Source organism: Pyxicephalus adspersus, chromosome 2, assembly GCF_032062135.1.
Source record: "Pyxicephalus adspersus chromosome 2, UCB_Pads_2.0, whole genome shotgun sequence".
Lineage (NCBI taxonomy): Eukaryota > Metazoa > Chordata > Amphibia > Anura > Pyxicephalidae > Pyxicephalus > Pyxicephalus adspersus.
In genome coordinates this window covers 1360286-1376390 of record NC_092859.1, presented here as the reverse complement: position 1 = coordinate 1376390, position 16105 = coordinate 1360286, and the positions used below count along the sequence as shown (strand labels likewise).

General features: G+C 46.9%; 2 protein-coding genes and 1 non-coding gene across 3 annotated transcripts in view; all 3 read left to right on the top strand.

Annotated features, from left to right (window-relative positions):
- SENP3 (SUMO specific peptidase 3) overlaps positions 1-3629 on the top strand; it is a 13083-nt gene extending 9454 nt beyond the window's left edge. The window contains 1 exon segment of the mRNA XM_072402998.1: positions 306-3629. Coding sequence (XP_072259099.1) covers positions 306-416 — 111 coding nt within the window. The 3' untranslated portion in view covers positions 417-3629.
- Positions 3630-9892: 6263 nt separating this feature from the next.
- On the top strand, positions 9893-14994 carry EIF4A1 (eukaryotic translation initiation factor 4A1). The gene is made up of 11 exons (XM_072399216.1): positions 9893-9993; positions 11431-11479; positions 11602-11734; positions 11878-12017; positions 12112-12280; positions 12717-12826; positions 13337-13480; positions 13719-13856; positions 14141-14230; positions 14321-14400; positions 14615-14994. The coding sequence occupies exons 1-11, from the start codon at positions 9971-9973 to the stop codon at positions 14757-14759; spliced, it is 1221 nt and encodes a 406-aa protein (XP_072255317.1). The 5' UTR covers positions 9893-9970; the 3' UTR covers positions 14760-14994.
- LOC140325049 (small nucleolar RNA SNORD10) lies at positions 13133-13274 on the top strand. Its single transcript, XR_011919641.1, has one exon. It is a non-coding gene; the product is annotated as a small nucleolar RNA SNORD10 (small nucleolar RNA).
- Positions 14995-16105: the final 1111 nt, after the last annotated feature.

Here is a 16105-nt window from a genome sequence, read left to right as displayed (position 1 = left end):
TCACTCCATTACGGCCCCCCATAGTACTCACTCCAATACAGCCCCCCCTCCCCCACATAGTGCTCACTCCATTACAGCGGGCCCCTCATACTGGCACCTCCGTAGCACCTCCTTCATTATAAGGCCCCCTTATTATAATCACCTTGTTGGTGTGTAAGGAAGGTAAATGTACCCCCTGCACAACTCTGCACTGGGGAGGACACCCTTGGGATCTTTCCAGGGCACCAACGCTGGCAAACAAAATTGTAAGCGGGCAATGACTGCGAATACAGCTACTCTAACGCCCCCTATGGCTTCCTTTGCAGTACTGCAAGTTCCTGGCCCTGGAGCTGCCATTTACCTTCGGGCAGCAGGATATGCCCAAACTAAGGCGCCTGATGTATAAGGAACTTTGTCACTGTAAGCTGACCGTGTGATGAGAAGTCCCAGCTGAGCGTCCGGAACCCAGGCGGAGTCCCGCGGTATTATGAGGGGCCCTCCGTGATCTATCACTGCCCGCTCTGTGCCCATGAGGGCCACCCTGACCCTACACCAGGCTTTTTCAGCCTCCACTTGTACATTTGTTTTATGGAGCCGCAGGGAGGGGGGGTTTTCTAAATGCCCATTGTAAAGGGGTCCCCCTACTGGTCTCTTCGCAGACAGTCCCGTGTCCTGCCTAAACTTTTCTCAGACTATGTTAAGCCCCTCCTCCTTTTCATCCTACGTGTCTGATTTTTTTTTTATTGTTTTTTGGATTTTTTTTTCTTATTTAAACGACGGTTTCTGGGAAAAAAAAAAAAAAAAAATTTGTAGGGTTTTTTTTTTTTTTTTTTTTTGGCAGAAAAGAAGAAAAAGTAAAAAATAAAATGTTCTATAGAATTCCTGTCTGCACCGTACCAATGTTGAAAATATCCATGGTGGCCAGCAAAGCTTTATCTGACCGTGGAGGAGGGGGAATGGCAGGATTATTGGGGGGAGGGGGAAAAAGGTACAGATATTTTTTCACATAAAAGACATAAAAAGGACTTTCTATCAGTGTTGTCTGAATTGTGTTTGTGCTGAGGCAGCTATCCCGTCGCGTCACCAAATCTCACACCTGAGACCTCACACTGCAGATACCTGGGGCTACAGCATAGAGGGGGCAAAGCAATGACAGTGCCCTGCGGCTCTACAGCAGTGAGATGGACTGGTTGTATGGAGGGACGCTGCTACAAATGCCTTCTATAGGCACCAATCCATTCCATCCAGCCATGTGCATTATCTGCATTGTAATGGTCTACCCCCACTTCCTGTTCTGAAGATTGCACTTGGAAGTCTCCCTTAATGGCAGAAATAAAAACCTGTCCCTGACCTCTTGCTATGCTGGTTTTACACCATTTGCCTCACTCACTGAAGGTAATAAGCTAAGGGGGGCAGTGAATTTAGCAGCCATCATCAATAAGTGAAAATAGTTTGATTATCCTGAAAAGTAAATCCAATTACAGCAAAGGTTTTTGTTATTGCAATCTGACCCAGTGCTGTGCTGCCGGCCAAATGTATGTAGACTCCTGCACGCCATGGCCACCCTGGCAGATATCTATATATCTCCAAACTGCTGACCCCATGTCTACATGGAGCTGGCTCTGTACCCCAGGGCACAGTCATGGGGGAACAGAAAAGGGTCATATACAGACATTGGTCATACAGAGGTAGGCCTGATAGTCAGGTGCCTACAGACATTGGTCATATAGAGCTACACTTTATGGCCAGGTGCCCACAGACATTGGTTATATAGAGGCACGCCTTATGGGCAGGTGCCCACAGACATTTGGTCATATAAGGATAGGCCTGATGGTCAGGTGCCTACAGGCATTGGTCATATAGAGGTAGGCCTGATGGCCAGGTGCCCCCACGGACATTGGTCATATAGAGGTAGGCCTTAATGGTCAGGTGCTCACAGACATTGGGCATATAGAGGCACGCCTTTCTGGACAGGTGCCCACAGACATTTGGTCATATAAAGCTAGGCCTTACGGCCAGGCGCCCACAGACATTGGTCATATAGAGGTACCCCTTATGGGCAGGTCCCCACAGACATTTGGTCATATAAAGATAGGCCTGATGGTCAGGTGCCTACAGGCATTGGTCATATAGAGGTAGGCCTGATGGCCAGGTGCCCAAAGACATTGGTCATATGGAAGTAGGTCTAAAGGTCAGGTGCCCACAGACATTGGGCATATAAAGCTAGGCCTTATGGTCAGGTGCCCACAGACATTTGTCATTTTGGGGTAGGCCTAATGGTGAGGTGCCTACAGACATTGGTCATATAGAGGTAGGCCTGATGGCTGGGTGATGTACACGGTCACACGCTTTCTGCCCACAACATGGCTTCCATTGGAGCGTCTTCCCTTACATGATCATCCTGGTCTGACCGGTCGGTGAGGTATGAGGTTTATTACATTACAATCTTATTAGTCATTGGGTGACATTAATATTCTAGGACGTTTATTTAAATGCTTCAGCTAATGATGTCATAAAATGTCTTCCTGTTCTCCTGTGCTGGAAGGAACGGTGTGATGATCATGTTTTACAGGACGTCTTATCTATAATTGTTTATTACGACATGAGCACAGACTGTGACGGCACATTATGGTGACACAGCAAGGCCATGGCTGCCAGTAAGGGGAAATTATTTGTATCTGGGGCAGGCTGGTGATAGGAGAGTGCAGTGGGATGGGGACACAGTCAATGAGGGGTACACCTGGGTTGGTACAGCTTTGGATCTGCTGTCTCCGGATTCTAAAAAATTAAAGATGACGGAACTGGACATCCATTTTGGATACGTACTTTTAGTAAAATATAGGCCACACAATTTACCGCCTGTACCTGTAGTTTCAGTTCAACGTTTCTGTACATAACAAAGTAATTGAATTTCAGAGGCCTTTCTCTGAATTAGGGGTTCCTTTGGTCCCATTTGGTGATGTTTTGGTTTCACACCCATTTTTATGTAAACTTAAATTGTGTTTACAAATCCCCAACCCCTTTGTTATTCTCCTGGAACCTGGCAATGTAAAAATGCACCCCTGGAGTCACCAGGTGATTTAATTAGCTTTTCAAAAGCAGAATTCGATGATCTTCCCCCTACCAGGTGACCAGCCAAGGTAAAATCTAATTGCAGGAGGAGAAAGCTTTGTAATGTAATCAGCAATTTTTAAAAAAAATTGTGTCAATTTGATAATTCCGTCGTATGTCATGCACTTTTCAGACCCCAGCAATGGTAGCCCTCATAAGTCTCTTTATTAATAAACTTTATGGAAATAAAAATAGATAAATATCATACAGCCCTTGTTGGAATGGCAGGGACTACTTTGTCACACTATAAAAAAGGTTCACTTTAAGGTCAGGCGGTTGGGAGGGCCCTTTATCATGCATGACTTTTTGTTATCAGCTTGCATGGTGTGTGCATTGTGGCTACAAGGCAGGGGGTTGCAGGAGACAATGCATTGTGCATAAGATAATGGCCCCTGACTATCCTGCTAATACTTTGGCTCTGTGCTTCCTGAGTTCCTACACAAAAGAATTCTAAAACTCATTACAGCCTACAGGGCTGCATACATACCACAATCATTTTTTATTAAGGTTCTACTTTTATTAATAAAAAAAAAAAATAATTTTGGGGTGATGGCGCACATCCAACTAGATTATATCTGGGGAGATGGTGCATCTCCACCTGGGTTATGACTGGGGAGATGGCACACCTCCTCCTGGGTTATGACTGGGGAGATTGCACCCCTCCTGCTGTGTTATCACTGCAGAGATGGCACACCTCCACCTGGGTTATGACTGGAGAGATGGCACACCTCCACCTGGGTTATGACTGGGGAGATGACACACCTCCACCTGGGTTATTAAGTCTAGGGTAATGGCACACCTCCACCTGAGTTATATCTTGGAACATGGCACACCTCCACGTGGGTTATATCTGGGGAGATGGCACACCTCCACCTGGGTTATATCAGGGGGGATGGACACAGCACCACCTGCCTTATATCTGGGGAGATGGAACACCTCCATCTTGGTTAATTCTGGGGAGTTGGCACACCGCCACCTGGGTTATATCTGGGGAGATGGCACACCCCCACCTGGGTTATATCTGGGATGATGGTGTACATTCATCTGAGTTAAATCTTGGGAGGTGGCACACCTCCACCTGGGTTATATCTCGGGAGATGGCACACCTCCACCTGGATTATATCTGGGGAAATGGAACAGCTCCACTTGGGTTATATCTGGGGAGATGGCACACCTCCACCTGGGTTATATCTGGGGAGCTGGCACACCTCCACCTGAGTTATAACTTGGTAGATTTTACACCTTTACCTGGGTTATTTCTGGGTAGATAACACACCTCTACCTGGGTTATATCTGGAGAATTTGGCACAGCTCCGCCTGGGTTATATCTTGGGAGATGGCACACCTTCACCTGGGTGATATCTGGGGGCTTAGCACACCTCCACCTAGGTTATATGTGGGGGTATGGCATATCCCTGCCTGGGTTATATCTGGGAAGATGGCACACCTCCACCTGGGTTATATCTGGGATTATGGTATATGTTCATCTGAGTAATATCTGGGGAGAGGGCACACCTCCAACTGGGTTATATCTGGGGAGATGGCACACCTCTACCTGTATTTTATCTGGGGGGAATGCACACCTCGACCTCAGTTATATCTGGGGAGATGGCACACCACCACCTTTGTGATATCTGTGAAGATGGCACACCCCCACCTAGGTTGTATCTAGGGAGATGGCACACCCCTACCTGGGTTATAGTTGGGGAGATGGCACACCTTCACCTTGGTGATATCTGGGGAGATGGCACCCCCTCTCATGGGTTATATCTTGGGAGATGGCACACCTCCACCTGGATTATATCTGGGAAGATGGCACACCTCCACCTGGGTTTTATCTAGGGAGATGGCACACCTCCACGTGAGTTATATCTATGGATATGGCACACCTCCACCTGAGATATCTAGGGTGATGGTACACCTCCACCAGAGTTTAACCTGGGGTGACAGCACACCACCACATGGATTAAATCTAGGGAGATTCATACCACCACATGGGTTATATTTGGGGGGATGGCACAACTCCACTTGGGTTATATCTGGGGAGAGTGCACACCTCCACCTGGGTTATATCTGGGGAGATGGCACACCTCCACCTAGGTTATATCAAGGAAGATGGCCCACATCCACCTGTGTTAAAGCTGGGGATTTGGTAAACCTCCACCTTGGGTATATCTGGGATATTATTGCATCTTTACCTCGGTTATATCTGGGGAGATGGCACACCACCACATAGGTTAAATCTGGGGAAATTCATACCACCACATGGGTTATATTTGGGGAGATGGCACAACTCCACTTGGGTTATATCTGGGGAGAGTGCACACCTCCACCTGGGTTCTATCTGGGGAGATGGCACACCTCCACCTGAGTTAAAACTTGGTAGATTTTACACCTCTACCTGGGTTATTTCTGGGTAGGTAACACACCTCTACCTGGGTTATATCTGGGGAATTTGGCACAGCTCCGCCTGGTTATTTCTGGGGAAATGGCACATCTCCATCTGGGTTATATCTGGGGATATGACACACCTCCACCTGGGTTATATCTGGGGAGATGGCACACCTCCACCTGGATTATATCTGGGGAGATGGCACACACAACCTGGGTTATATCTGGGGATATGACACACCTCCACCTGGGTTATATCTGGGGAGATGGCACACCTCCACCTGGATTATATCTGGGGAGATAGAACACCCCCACCTGCGATATATCTAGGGAGATGGCACACCACCACCTGTGTTATATCTGTGGAGATATACACCCGCACCTGGGTTATATCTGGGGAGATGGCACACCCCCACATGAGTTATATCTGGGGAGATGGCACACCTCCACCTGAGTTATATCTAGGGTGATGGTACACCTCCACTGGAGTTAAATCTGGGGTGACAGCACAGCACCACATGGGTTAAATCTGGGGAGATTCATACCACCACATGGGTTATATTTGGAGAGATGGCACAACTCTACTTGGGTTATATCTGGGGAGAGTGCACACCTCCACCTAGGTTATATCTGGGGAGATGGCACACCTCCACCTGGGTTATATCTGGGGAGATGGTGCACTTCCACCTGGGTTATATCTGGGTAGAAGGCACACCTCTACCTGAGTTATTTTTGGGGACATAGCACACCTCCACCTTGGTTATATCAGGGAAGATGGCCCACCTCCACCTGGGTTAAAGCTGGGGAGATGGTAAACCTCCACCTTGGTTAAATCTTGGGAGATGGCACATCTCTACCTGCTTTATATATGGGGTAATGGCACACCTCCAACTTGGTTATATCTGGGGAGATGGCACACCTCCACCTGAGTTATATCTGGGGAGATGGCACACCTTCACCTGGGTGATCTCTGGGGAGATGGCACATCCCCACCTGGGTTTTATCTGAGGGGATGGTCCATCTGAGTTATATCTGGGGACTTAGCACACCTCCACCCACCTAGGTTATATGTGGGGGGATGGCATATCCCCACCTGGATTATATCTGGGAAGATGGCACACCTCCACCTGGGTTATATCTGAGATTATGGTATACGTCCATGTGAGTTATATCTGGGGAGATGGCACACCTCCACCCAGGTTATATCTTTGAAGATTGCACACCTTCACCTGGATTATATCTGGGATGATGGTACTCCTCCGTCTGAGTTATATCTGGGGAAATGGCACACCTCCATCCAGGTTATATCTGGGGAGATGGCACACCTCTACCTGGCAAAATAGGTTATATTTGCCGTTAAAAATCAGGTTTATATTTGGGGTGATGGGTTTATTTTCGGGTTATATTTTGATTAATGGGTTTAAATTTTGGATGATTGGTTAATGTTCGGGTTTTTATTCAGGGTTGTATATGGGGTGATGGTTTATATTCGGGGTTTTATATGGGAGATAGGGTTATATTCGGGAGGGTAAGTTATGGGGTTATATATGGGGTTATGGATTTATATTTGGTATGATGGATTTTTATTTGAGGTTATATATGGGGAATGGGTTTATATCCGGGATTATATATGGGTGATGGTTTATATTCGGTGTTATATATGGGTGATGGTTTATATTCGGAGTTATATATGGTGGATGGTTTATATTCGGGGATATATATGGGTAATGGGTTTATGTTCGGGGTTATATATGGGGGATAGGTTAATATTCGGGGTTATATATGGGGGATGGGTTTAAACCCAGGGATATATATGGGGGTTGAGGATATATATGGGTGATGGGTTTATATTCAGGCTTTTATATGGGGAATGGGTTAATATTCAGGGTTATATATGGGGGGGGGGATGGGTTTATATCTGGGGATATTTATGGGGGTTGACGATATATTTGGGTGATGGATTTATATTTGGGAGTTATATATGGGTGTTGGTTTATATTCGGGGTTATATATAGAGAATTGGTTTATATTTGTGGATATATATTGGTGATAGGTTTATATTCAGGGTTATCTGTGGGTGATGGTTTATATTCGGGGTTATACGAGGGGGTGCTTAGAAGTTCCTGGCTTTGCCCAGAAAGAAGAGAGCCAAAGTTATGAAGTAACACATTTATTCAACATATTCCCCCTGAGACTGATGCACTTGGTACAGCATAGTTGCAGCTTTTCTAGACTTTTCAAATAAAAGTCCCTTGGTTGGGCCGCAAACCAGCTCTTGGCAGCATCTTTGACGTCAGAAATGTCCTCAAAACGTTGCCCCTTCAGGTGTTTCTTCAAATTAGGGAACAAATATTAGTCTGAAGGGGCCAGGTCAGGTGAGTGGGGGCGATGGTGGACCAGTTAGAAACCCAGGGTGTTCAATATGGCAGCCACAACGTTGGACGTGTGCACAGGAGCATTGTCTTGCAAAAAAAGGATCCCTTTGGTCAACTTTGCACAGCATTTTGTCTAAATTGCCTCCTCCAGGAGGTTAGCATAGTACTGTCCGGTGATACTAGAGCCCTGAGGTAGGTAGTCCACCAACAGAATACCGTCTTTGTCCCAGAAAACGGACGCCATGACTTTTTTGATCGATTTCTAGGTTCAGAACTTCGTCGGCCGCGGGGACCCCCAGTGGCGCTATTCCTTTGTTCCTTGGTTTCAGGATCATAGATGTTGAGCCAGGTTTCATCCTCAGTTACTAACCTAGCCAAAAAGTGCTGTGCAGCTTCAACATGGGCCAAAACGGCTTTGGATGCTTCAACTCGTTCCTTCTTCTGATCACTGTTCAAACATTTCGGCCCCCACTTCGCTGAACGCTTGCCATGTCTAGGATAGTGGTGATAACAAACCCAACACGCTTCTGTGAGATGTCAAGGGGGCGTGCACTGTGGGGTGCATCATCAACGGTGAAATGCCCGGTCTTGAAACAAGATTTCCAGGTTTAGACAGTGCTGTAGGAAGGACATTTTGCCCCAGTGTTTGTGACATGTCAGTGTGAATGTCCTTTGCTGACTTTCCCTGGAGAAACAAAAACTTCATGACGGCCCGTAACTCCAACGACGTGAAACTTGCTTGTGCCTCTGCCATCACAGCTTCTCACTAAAAGAAAAAACAGTTTTAAGAATCGCAAGGACCTGATATTTGCTACATACTAAGAAATTAGGCTGCCATATGCCCCCGCACTCATTTTTCTATTTCATCTGGAAGGCGGCAAAGCCAGGAACTTCCCAGCACCCCCTGGTATATGGGTGATAGGTTTATAGTCAAGGTTTTATATGGAGGATGGGTTTATATTTGGGGAAATATAGAGGGGATGGTTTATAATCGGGGTAAATATAGGGGATCGTTTATATTCGGGGTTATATATGGGGGGTTTATATTCCCGGATATATATGGGTGATGGTTTATATTCATGGATATATATGGGTGATAGGTTTAAATTTGGGGATATATATATGTTTTTATTCAGGGATATATATGGGGGTTGGTTTATATTTGGGGATACATATGGGTGATGGGTTTATATTCAGGGGTTATATATGAGTGATAGGTTTATATTCAGGGTTATATATGGGGGATAGATTTATATTTGGGTTTTTTTTTTTATTCGGGGTTATATATGGGGATGGTTTTTATTTGGGGTTATATACAGGGGATGGTTTATATTTGGGGATATATATGGGTGATAGGTTTATATTCTGAATTATTTTTGGGACATTGCAGGGGTAGGCACCACCTATCACTGGTTTATCACTCTCCCTGTACCATGATGATGTCTAGTCACATTGATGAGAGATATATATTTATAAAGCCTCCTTCATACATTGCTGGCTTTATAACATTCTCTGTATTTCCTCCTCTGACCCCCCATTACTGCAGGATGAAGCCGATCCAATCAGACATTTCATATGTTCAGACATGGCCGATCTCCTCCATTCTGTCTCTGAGGGGAATAGGAATACGTTCTTCTTCCTGGAGGGGATAACAGAGACGCAGGCAGGGCCTTGTCCAGTCGCCGCAGCCACTTAGCAGCCTGGAACTTTAGAGCGACGTGCCGGCGGCCCAATCAACCTCCAGAAGCCAAGGAATATCGGCCAATTAACGAGTTAAATGCTTGGCGGGCTAGGTCACTGCGGTAACCGAGTCACGTGCACACAGTTGACCAATAAGCGAAGTCTTCGTGGGGGGATGGTGGCTAAAATAAAAGGCTAGTTCGCCAGTCGGGGCGTATTCCTTTAGCCTCTTTCCAACCAATGGCATTTCGAACCGGTCGAATGCCGGGCTGATAGGCGAGCATTTAGACCAATCAGAGAGAAGGAATGCTGGGACGAGACTCTTACGTCGAAGCTGACTTGTGAGGGCGGACAAATAGGATGGTGAGTGGGCGGGGCCTGTAGGTGTCTATATAATAGGCAGTCGCCGGCATCCCTCAGCTTCCGCTCTGAGAATGTCTGCTAGCTACGACAACCGGTGAGTAATGGAGGGCCCCGGGGCCTGAGGCCTCGCTTACGTGGCTCCCGGGTGGATTTAGTCATATTGGGGACTTTGTGGGACAATTTATCCTTTCCGTGTGGTGTTTCGGGAGAAATCCTCCTCAGGCCGCTCGGCGCCTCTTCTCTATTTTTGTTTTTCTTGTTTCTCCGTTTTCTGCTATTTACCACCCGGATTACCCCCAGCGCTCGGCTCCCTGTATTTCTGGTCCCCGATGGCTGCTTCTGCCCGGCTGCACGTGGGCGCCCGGTCGGTGTGGGGGAGGGGGTGAAATACAAGATGGCCGCCGGGCTGGAGGAGGGAGTGCGGAGCTTTCCTCAAGATGGCGGCCACTTCCGGTGATGCACGTGGCCCATGGGGGAGGGGGATTTTCTTCCCTGGATTCTTATTGTGACGTCAGATATTTTCCTAAATCGATACAATGTGACGTCATCATTTGCTGGAGGGATTCCAACCCGCATCGTGCGCTGGATGGGGTACTACAACTCCCAGCAGTGGAAGATTCCCTGCTACACGCTTCTGCTTGAGCAGTGCTACAACTCCCTGCATTGGGGGAGGTAATTGCACCCCTCCTGTATAACATGGTTGGGGGGTGGAGGGGGTATTGGGGCCTGGAGGGTAATGGCACCCCTCCTGTGTATATTGGGGCCTGGGAGTGATCACCAATCCAGTGGCTGGCTTTTATGGGCCCCTTATGTAATTAAGGGCCCCAGTCCTGTGTGATATGGTGCAGAGGTACTACAACTCCCAGCATGTCCTCCATATGGGCTCCTATTGGTGCTGCGGGAGTTACTGGATGTTCATTAGTCAGCCGAATGACTCAGCCAAGCAATAGTTATCTCCCGGCCCCAGGCAGCGGTGGGTGGAGATTCTGTGACCCGCGTCTGATGTCTCCGCCCAGCGTTTTACCCGCCGGGGTCCCATCATTCCGGGCCTGCACATCCCATGGAAGCCATCCGACTAGATCATGGGCTCCCTGCACCCTCCAGGGGGCGCTTAGGCCTGGTGCTTCTGTAATGGAGATCTGAGCATCTTCCATGGATCAGTGGCATTGGATGGCCCAATATGGCTGCCTGAGTTCTGCCCATTAGCTCTCCGGTTGTGTTGAGTCTCTGTGTGGAGTCCTAGGTCGTCCGGAGGTTGCAGATTGGCTGTGAATGGCTCTTGTGTTTTGTGGCCCCTCGGGCCCTCCTTCCACTCTGCTCTGTAAGGTGACCTTTGCTGAGCACACAGGAGTGTGTGGGGGGGGGGCTCACATTCATTCAGGGGAATGTTGCATAATGGCTGTGTATTGATTCACGGGGGGTGGGGATGACTGTGTCCCCCAAATGTAATAGGGCCCAGGGATTCCTGTGTGTGCTGTTCTTGTCTCTCCCATGCCACCGATTTCTAACTTTGTTCCTTTTCCTCTTCTAGCCCCAGAGACAATGGACCTGAAGGCATGGAGCCCGATGGTATCATTGAGGTAAGTGCCCCCTCCTAGAGATGACTTCTACCCCCCTATAGATTAAGACTTCCTCCTCCTCCAATAGATGAGGACTTGTATTACCCTGGATGCCTTCTTACCCCTCTGTCTCCTCCCTGCAGAGTAACTGGAATGAAGTGGTGGACAGCTTTGATGATATGAATCTGTCAGAATCTCTGCTCAGAGGGATTTACGCTTATGGTTTTGAGAAACCTTCCGCTATTCAGCAGCGTGCTATATTGCCTTGTATAAAAGGTAAGTAGGAGGTTCCCCCTGGTGGATGATGATCACTGGCTGCATTCTTGCTTGGGGAGTTTTGTAGTACTTGGCCCCGGATCAGCTATGTGTCCTGTGCACACGCAGGGACTCACTATAGTAATGTTGCTATCTCTCCTCAGGCTACGATGTGATCGCTCAGGCTCAGTCAGGAACTGGTAAGACTGCCACATTTGCCATCTCTATTCTCCAGCAGGTTGAGCTGGACATGAAGGCCACCCAAGCCCTGGTCCTGGCACCGACCCGAGAGTTGGCTCAGCAGGTGAGTGTTCAGTTCCCTTTTTGAGTCCCAGACACTTTATCAATGAACCTTCACCTGTCCTTCGTAGATTACTGACCGCTGATTTCTCTTCCAGATCCAGAAGGTGGTGATGGCCCTGGGAGATTACATGGGAGCCTCCTGCCACGCCTGTATTGGTGGCACCAACGTGCGGGCCGAGGTACAGAAGCTGCAGTCAGAAGCTCCACACATTGTGGTCGGCACTCCTGGCCGAGTGTTCGATATGTTGAACAGAAGATATTTGTGTGAGTACCTGAAAATGAAGAATCCTCTCCTCCCGGTCATTGGGCAAGGGCACATCATGTGATGTGTGTCTTATATCTGACAGGGACACAGCAACCCCCACATTCATCCCAGCACAGATGTGTGGTCATTGGAGGCTGGTTCATGCTGTGGGGACAAATTTATTATCAGACAATGGGGGGGTGTCTACAGAATAATTCTTTATGAAGATGAATGGTTTGGATGTTGGCACTCATCCTGGCATAAGTGTCCTGCCACCTCCATGGCACCCTTAAAGGGCTAGATTTGGGTCACAATACTGGTTGCCATGCCATATGAAGTTCAAAAGTTGGGGCCTGAGGATTAATAATTCTCATCTGCTCATCAGGCCCATTGAGATCTGGGTATCATAGGGCTTCTAACCACAATTGTCTAAATTCATCTTTTCTTTCTCCGCAGCTCCAAAATACATAAAAATGTTTGTGCTGGATGAAGCTGATGAAATGTTAAGTAGAGGTTTCAAGGACCAGATCTACGATATTTTCCAGAAGTTGAGCAGCAATGCTCAGGTAAGAGAAAGATGGCCAGTAAGCTGCTTCAGAATGCTATTAGATCCTTGGCTAAGGCGCTGACACTTCAGGGAATGTCCAGCAATGCTCAGTATTTTCTTTTGTTGCTATAGAGTTGGGCACATTTGGCGAGGCCTTGACATACATGCAGTCACTGTTCTCCGCAGCCCTCTTTAGCTGGGCACACCACCAAGCACTTTCGGAGAGTCGGGTCGCAATACTTAGCTGCCACCAGACTTTAAAAATGTCCGTTGAACCCTGTTTGTGGTAACAGGTTTGCTAATGGGTCAGATGTTCTGTCGGGCTGCTTTAATGATGATATCCCATGCGTGTCATCTGAAGCCCACGTCTCCCTCTGCGGCAGCTCTCTGATCTGCGTCTTGCCGGTTGGTACAGTTTGCCGCAGAGGATTCTGGGGAATGATCACACCATCTTGTCTGAAAACAGCCTCAGTCGTAGCGAGTGGAATCTTCTGTCAGGAATGTCTCTAACAATCTTCCTTCTCTTTAGGTGGTGCTGCTCTCGGCCACCATGCCCTCTGATGTGTTGGAGGTAACAAAGAAGTTCATGAGAGACCCAATCCGTATCCTGGTTAAGAAGGAAGAGCTGACCCTGGAGGGTATTCGGCAGTTCTACATAAACGTGGAGCGTGAGGTGGGTATCTGCCTGCCCTTTTTTCACTGTTCCCTGTCACTGGGCAAGGATACGTCACATGATGGCGGTCATTCTTATATCTGACAGGGGGATAGAAAACAAACCCCATATTCATCCCAGCGCAGCTGCCCTGTCACTGATAGCTGGTTCATGCTGTGGGGACAGATCTACCCTACGGGGGCTCATTTTTTATAAGGTTGGGTGAAGTTGATAATTAATAGGGTTTTTCTTTCCTCAGGAGTGGAAACTGGACACGCTATGCGATCTCTACGAGACGCTGACTATCACACAGGCCGTCATCTTCATAAATACCCGCCGGAAGGTAGACTGGCTGACAGAGAAGATGCACGCCCGTGACTTTACAGTGTCTGCGCTGGTGAGTTTACCATCCAAAAAAAAAAAAAATACCCCCAGTTATCTGGGCAAGGACTCGTCATGTGGCGTTATGTCTTATATCTGACTGGGGTATACAAACCAACCCATATTCATCCCAGCTCAGCCTTTGTGACTGTCGGCTGGTTCATGCTGTGGGCACACTTATTGTTTAATTTTCAGGATTTATATAGCGCCAACATATTATGCAGAGCTGTACATTAAATGGGGCTACATGCCAACATTGGCCTTGTCATCTTCTCTAACGTAGCTTTGTCTCCTTTCCAGCACGGTGACATGGACCAAAAGGAGAGAGACGTTATTATGAGAGAGTTCCGCTCAGGGTCCAGTCGTGTTCTGATAACTACAGATTTACTGGTGAGTGTTGCTGATGGTGACTGGTGGGTGAATGACTTCATGGAATGATCTGATCTTGGTCAAAACAAACGTTTTTATTCTTCCACGTAGGCTCGAGGAATTGATGTCCAGCAGGTGTCCTTGGTCATTAACTATGACTTGCCAACCAACAGAGAAAATTACATTCACAGGTAAGTTGTTGTCAGTATTCTCCTTGTACCCAAGGGTATTCCCTCTCTGCCCAGCCCCAATGCTGAGTGCGGAACGTAGACCTTTGGTAGATAAAACGAGACCATGCTCCACCGCGATCAACGCTGTACTGTCGCGTTTCGCAACTTAAACATGGCCTACACCTGAAAACATCATCATTCCTGTCCTCTAACCTTTCCCCTCTCCCTCTTACAGGATTGGCAGAGGTGGCCGTTTCGGTAGGAAAGGAGTTGCGATCAACATGGTGACAGAGGAGGACAAGCGTACTCTGAAAGATATTGAGACATTTTACAATACAACTGTCGAAGAGATGCCAATGAACGTGGCCGATCTCATCTGAGCCTGACTATGGGATATTTAACGAAAAAAAGAACAAAAAAATAGTATAACTGAAAATACAAAAAACACCCTTTCTGCCGCTGGCGCCTTGGCCAGGGCAGGGAGGAGCAGAACAGCTTTCTATTAAGCCCCTTTAACGTTTGGGCTTCCCCTTCCCCTGTATGACTTAAATGATTTATATTACTTTTTTGTTTTTTTTCAAATAAATGTTATTTTGAGGTATTGTGACCGTAAAACATTTGTATGTGTTTTTTTCTGTAAATGGAACACTAAACCGCAACCCCTCAAACAACCACCAAATTAGAGGACCAAACAATCCCCACCCCACCTACAAAATCAGGCTGCTATCAATTTGGATTTTGAAATTTTTAAAAAAATTTTTTCCCCTGCCCCAAACTTAAAAAAGATGTTGCCATTTTTATTTGCTTTTTCTGTATAGTATTTATTAAATAAACTTTTTTTGCAACATAGTTTTGTCTCTTTGCTTGTCCCATCCCTGATCCTAGTCGTCTTTTGTACCCCCCTCCCTCTCGGACTAGGCCTGGTATTGGTGGGAAATGCTGACAATACTAAAATGTTGCCCTATGTTCACTGTGATTGAAAAATCTCCCTTTAGTACAATAGATGCAGAAATAAAGTTTCAGGAAAAGCCACCCATAGGTTTACAGTGTGGACCTGGTCACTGGTTCTGTACCTTGGTTTTGGCCATTATATAACAACCCAGCAATTATTGGGTCTTTGTTGTAGGGGTCACAACACTCAATCCTGAACCAGGACAGGATGTATTTGGTGTATAAGGTTCTTGGCAGGAACAAAGTATATTGGAGAGAAATTGAAAGTTGGGTAGCCTTTAAGGGCAGCTGAGAGCTGTATTCAGCAGGAGATTTATGCAATTTATGGTCTTGGCTATAGTGGTTTGGGGGGTAACTGGACTCCCAATTAACTAACAATGGAGGTAAAAGAAGCTTGTGGTAGGATAACTGGACCTGCTGTGCACCTCAATACAAAGCAGGCTCTCTGTTCCATTGAAAGTGATGTTATAAGTTGGTGTAGGACAGGTAGGTACTCTAGCTATTAGAGTAAACTTGCAGAAAGTCTGCTCATAATGCAGTTTGTATAGCCGAGTAATAATCCATCTAGACCAGCCTGAAAAAGCCAATTGGGTGAAACTGATAGTTATACCGTAAGTAGTTGTATGTATAGTACAGACGTCCTTGCCCCATGATAAAGTGAGCTTGGTATAAACTAATTTTTTCTCTTTATGATTGAATACCATAAATAGGTAATTATAACTTATAGCCATCAAATCCTTTTTTGCTTTACTTTATATATAACAAAGTGCTTGCT

Bases quoted from the DNA above. Each gene is read 5' to 3' on its own strand.
- EIF4A1 (XM_072399216.1), top strand. From the start codon at position 9,971: ATGTCTGCTAGCTACGACAACCG. The intron at 11,735-11,877 runs GTAAGTAGGAGG...ATCTCTCCTCAG, and splicing joins TATATTGCCTTGTATAAAAG to GCTACGATGTGATCGCTCAG. The intron at 12,827-13,336 runs GTAAGAGAAAGA...CCTTCTCTTTAG, and splicing joins AGTTGAGCAGCAATGCTCAG to GTGGTGCTGCTCTCGGCCAC.